This window comes from Dendrobium catenatum, unplaced genomic scaffold, assembly GCF_001605985.2.
Source record: "Dendrobium catenatum unplaced genomic scaffold, ASM160598v2 fragScaff_scaffold_976, whole genome shotgun sequence".
In the NCBI taxonomy this organism is placed as follows: domain Eukaryota; kingdom Viridiplantae; phylum Streptophyta; class Magnoliopsida; order Asparagales; family Orchidaceae; genus Dendrobium; species Dendrobium catenatum.
In genome coordinates this window covers 477,202-482,504 of record NW_021319438.1, presented here as the reverse complement: position 1 = coordinate 482,504, position 5,303 = coordinate 477,202, and the positions used below count along the sequence as shown (strand labels likewise).

Here is a 5,303-nt window from a genome sequence, read left to right as displayed (position 1 = left end):
ATTGGGAAAAATTTTGGATCAAAATATTTGGATCCAATTCTTCTCAAGAAATTTTAAAAATTAACAGATGATCTTTCTATTATTAGATTTAAATGTCAAATCTAAGTCACATCAATTTGTTTCTAAAATCTACTACAAAACATGAAATATTAAGATGTTTACATATAACTAAAAGGGAAATTATAATCAAAAGTGATTTTTTTTTTTCTGTTCACACAATAACTTCTATGATAAAACATCAATTCATTAAGATAGCTAACTTTCTTACAACCTTCTAAAACAATTGTTTAGTACAAAAAAAAGCTGAACTAGAAATTTTTGTACTAAAAAGATGCTTTAGAAAGCAACAAAAAAACTTTCCCAAACGAAGCCTTAGTATTTTTTTTTTAATTGGGAAAGCATTGGGCCCTGAAAATCTCATAAGATCTTGGGATGTCACCATCTTCTTAGAAGGCCATGAGATCCTCATGGATTCTCATTCACATCCATACAAATCAAATCGTGGTTCACATTTCTTTCTTAGGAATTGTCAAATGCTTTACTATTATAAGCATATCTCTAATGCTTAGTTTGGGAGAGCTTCTTTACTGTTTTTAAAATAGTTTTTTAGTACAAAAATTTATTGCTCAAAAATTTTTTGTACTAAAAAACAATCTTAAAGAATAGTAAGAAAGTTGTTCCGAACGAAGCCTACTGAAATACAAACTGTCATCAACAGTAATTTCAAAAATATATATCCAATAGTTGTGAGTTTTTTCTTATTACGACAAACATAGAAGTAGTTTCTGAAGTATTTCATCTTCAATTCCCAATCAATTCCAAGATGAAGTTCTTGAAGTGCCCTGAAGTTTTGTTGTTTATGGCAGCTATCAGACTCATTTTTCCTCTCTCTTCATACATATCTTTGATCTCCTGTAAATCTTTCTCCGCTCGAGTGACAATAATTCGAGCAAGCACATTTTCGTCGGTTACCTCTCCGTTCAGCGCCAATCGAAGGAGCTGTGATTGATCCAAAAGTTTTCTTCATAAGTTAGGTTCATAAATTTTTCACCCGAAGACATGTCACCAAGGATAAAATTCTAGCAAGATGTTCTAATAAGAAAGATATGAGACATTTGTAGCAACATTTTTGTAGCTATAAACTAATATATTTTCAAATTCTACAACACCTTCAAAACTTTTTAGAAGAAGAACGCCTTAACATAAAATATATGAAAGAGAATGTTTACATTTCATCTTCTAAGTAATTCTATATGAGATCAACTTTTTGTTATAAGGATATTCTGAACATATATATATATATATATGTGATTTTGTTCCTAATTTTTTCTTTACGAAATATGAGCCTTTGAATATTACCTATCAGATTTTTCAAATTTATTTCCAACTAGTGCGCTATGAATTTTGTACGTAATTTCGATCCAAGTTACTTACCTTCTGAAAGTACTTATGAGGAGAAATGATGGAACGAATGATAATTTTAAGCACCGAAGGAAAGAGATCTGGACTCCCACTTGACAAGTCCTGATAACCAAAAGGAAAAAAAAAATCGAAGTCATATAAGATTGACTAACTGATAATATAAAAAATCAGTATGTTTTACTACCTTTAAGATTGATATTCCAAACTCATCCTTGTATTTATTGAAAGTTGCAATGAGTTGAGCTTTACTCCTTGTGGTAAAGATTCTTATAACCTCATCATGATTGAAGAGTTTCTTTCTGATAACATCATGGAGAATGTTTGCTTCATATAATGCAAGGCTCTTGACAATTTCCTTGCCATCATATCTATATGTGCTCACTAAACCAACCAACAGCTACAAGAAAAATTCAAAAATTTTAAATACAAAATAAAGTTGTAGAAACTAAGAGCCTTCTGAATCTATTTTATTTCTTTGTTTTCTATCTTTTTTTTTTAAATATGTTTGTTCAAAGTGTTTATTTTTTTTTAATTAATTTTAGGGTTTAGGCTTTTGAAAACAACTACCATAGAAGGCATCCGATAGAATCATTGTCACCCACGACAACTGCTCTATCACCCCAGTATCACAAATTGTGGCAACCAACCATCATCGTCGTTGTCAGAACCACTGCGTCGGCCCTCAACCACCAAAGGCGAATCCCCATATAGCCCAGGGCAGGCAAATGCCAACCCTAAAAGAAAAATCTATATGAAGGATAAATTTGAAATTTTGACCCCTTCAAAATAATATTTGCCCACCGTTTAGGGAGAGGAAGAAGCATTAGTTGAAAACACTATAAAAATGTACCGTACTTACTTTTTTGTTTGTATAAAGTGGGAGTGAAACTTTATCCAAAGAAAAAAGAAGTGTCTTATGGTTTATAAGTTGGATTTAAAAAGAATTCTAAGAAGTAAGAGAAAAAATAATTAATTTCTATCCAAATAAGTCTTTTTTTTTTTGCATTGAAGTCTCGCAGATGGCTATTTTTCAATTATTTTTTATTGATTTATGATTTGTGATGGAGCGGTTCTTAAATCCATTAAATATTAAGAATTTTTTATGGTTTAATTATCTTTTTTTTTTCTTAAGTTAGATAACATTAAGCTCATTTATTATTATTATTCTGTATGTTAGGATCTAGCTTTAGCATAATGTATATTATTATATTCCAACTTATATTATACCAAAATCAATATTAAATTGAAAGATAAATGATAAAAAATTTCTCTTATATATTTTATATCATTATGTAGGTTACTTTTTTTATTATTAATAATACTATTTGATGTTATTTTATTATTATTATTATTATTATTATTGTCGTTGTTGTTGTCGTCGTCATCATCATATAACTAATTAAAGTTTTGCCCAATTTAAAAAAAGAAGTTGTATTCACCCCCTATCAACCACTAATGTCGTGGCCACTAATGCCATGTACACCACTAAAGATTGTCGCAACCCCCAACGACCATCACAAAAATCAACTTATTCGGTATTCAATAAAAACTAAAACATGCTATATTTAAGATGATGAACATATTTTATTTCATGCAAAATCATAAACAAAATAAAAATAAAATAAAAGCCAAAAACAAAAGAAACAATGATCTCAAACGGCCTCTAAGAAATTATACTTTCAACATACCTTTCGAAGATCGCCATTAGTCATTTTTGCAACATCTTCCTCCAACGAACGCTTGAAAAGATCATGGTAGGCTTGCTTGACCTCTAAAAGTTCTTTTGTTGAGTTGATACACGCCGTCTCGACGATTGCTCTATAGTCTAACCATTTCCACATAGCCATATTAGCTATGATTGCTCCTCTCTGGACATGATTGAACATCCAACAGTATAATGCTTCCTGCAATAACAACAAATTTGAAAATGTTAGGCTCTTTATATGCACTATAGGAAAATCATCAATTACCGGCAATCAAAGAACCGCCGGAACTACTGGCGGTTAAACCGGCAGTGTGACCGCCGATTAAAACTTGCGGTTCTTAATAAAAAAATCGTCGGAAATGCTGACAGTAAAATGACTGCCAAATATGCTGCCGATTTTTTGTTTGGGCGTCGCATATGACTGGCGGTTTGGCCGCTGGTGATAAGTGAATTTTTAAAACCGCCCGAAATTTTTAAAACCGCTGGAAAGTGCTGCCGGTTATTTGTGAATTTCCTATAGTGATATTGTTGAATATGTTCAACTCCATCAGGTACCTTAAATTCTCCCGATAGCTCATATTCAAGTCTATCAATGAGATTTCCGTTGTAATGATCTTCATAAGATTGGATGATTTGTAGCCTCTGTGCTTCATCTCTATGCGCTAAAATATCGATCAATGTTTTCTCATCTGCCTCCCTTTCTGAAATAAAAATGCATGATATATGATATGAAGGCTTAAGAAAACAATATGCTATAGTATGAAACATATACTGTTTGTCAAAAAAATTTAATGGATTTTTTATGTAGCTAAATAGCTAAACAAGGAAAGATGCATGGTTTTGTCTGTCGTCCAGCATAATAATTTCTTAAAAGTGATAGAACATATCGCTACAGGAAAACCGTCTATTACCGACGGCTTCCTGACAAATTTTCTGGTGAACAATTTTTCGTCGGATTTCTATGAAATATTTTCGGTAGATTTTTAGTGAGATTTTCCAGCTGATTTTCTGACTGATTTTATTTATTTAAATATAAAAGTGTAAGTATTTTAACATATTTTCCTCTAAAGCAAAGTGGTTGCAGGTTCAGGCTTCGAGTCACTATGCGGGTAGGAAGGTAGCGCACGTAGTCTGTTTTTTATTGTTCGTCTGCTTTTTCCAGCAGAAGAAATCCGTAGGAAAATTTTTTTCAACGGCAAATTTTACCAACGCTCGATCTACCGTTGAAAAAAATTCCGCCGGCTATTCGCCGGAAAATTTTAAAATCCACCATAAACTTCATAATTTTCCGCCGGAAATTCCATCGGTAATGACTGATTTTTCTGTAATGTATGCGGAAAGAGAGGGAAAGTCTGAGATATAGATAACAAAATACAAAACCTTCGCAGGCCATCCAGAGATTCTTTGCATCTTCTACTGCAGAAGGAACATGCAATGGAACTCTGAGCGTTGCCATCTCTCTCTCTCTCTCTCTCTCTCATGGGGAAGGAGCAAGCAACATTTTTCCTGCTTATATAGGTGGCAAACTTCATTCGATCCATAAATATAATTTATTAACCGATTTATTCTAAAAACTTACAGGCTTAATTTTTACCGTCATATCTTCAACTGATTAATACCTATATGCTTTTATTAGACGCTTTTGTTTGTATTAGTTATAGTTTTGTAACGGATGAGCATATAGAACTTACGGACCCCATTGACTAAAAATAGAAAACAAAAAAATTATTTTATGCAAGGAATTCTTCATAAATTTTTACTGTAAATAAATACAAAAATTTGAGAGAAAATCTTTATTATGTTGTTTTTTAGGATTTTTTTGTCTTAAATCGTTTCCTAAAGTGTCATAATTTTGAATGTCAAGAAAAGTTTGCTCAGAAAAATGCATTTAGGAACCCCCAAATTACTAAGGTTCGCAGCACCAAAAATTTCATCTCACTTTCAAATTTAAGAAGAGTTGGTTATTTGGTCAAAGACTTCAATAAATAATTATGAGATCATTCAAAATTCTTTTTCAATAAGCTTATGATGAGACATTGTGATTCCAACAGGGGAGTCGAATGATGTTAAGTGCCCATAGATCCAAATTTAAATGGGCCTAACTCCTAAATCAAAGACTCATTGCATAAATATTCTATGAATATAAGTGCTTATAATCAAAATAAGTGTTTCAATG

The 5,303-nt window shown here is 31.8% G+C and overlaps 1 protein-coding gene across 1 annotated transcript; it reads right to left on the bottom strand.

Annotated features, from left to right (window-relative positions):
• Positions 1 to 515: 515 nt before the first annotated feature.
• On the bottom strand, positions 516 to 4,600 carry LOC110101621 (annexin-like protein RJ4). Its single transcript, XM_020829589.2, has 6 exons — positions 4,508 to 4,600; positions 3,683 to 3,828; positions 3,111 to 3,326; positions 1,607 to 1,819; positions 1,435 to 1,524; positions 516 to 999 (listed from the first exon to the last, which is right to left on the bottom strand). Exons 1-6 carry the CDS (start codon positions 4,581 to 4,583, stop codon positions 802 to 804), a joined length of 939 nt encoding a protein of 312 aa, XP_020685248.1. The 5' UTR covers positions 4,584 to 4,600; the 3' UTR covers positions 516 to 801.
• Positions 4,601 to 5,303: the final 703 nt, after the last annotated feature.

Bases quoted from the DNA above. Each gene is read 5' to 3' on its own strand.
- LOC110101621 (XM_020829589.2), bottom strand. From the start codon at position 4,583: ATGGCAACGCTCAGAGTTCCATTGCATGTTCCTTCTGCAGTAGAAGAT. The intron at 1,820-3,110 runs GTATGTTGAAAG...TTTTTCTTGTAG, and splicing joins CTAATGGCGATCTTCGAAAG to CTGTTGGTTGGTTTAGTGAG. The intron at 1,525-1,606 runs GTAGTAAAACAT...TTTGGTTATCAG, and splicing joins TTGGAATATCAATCTTAAAG to GACTTGTCAAGTGGGAGTCC.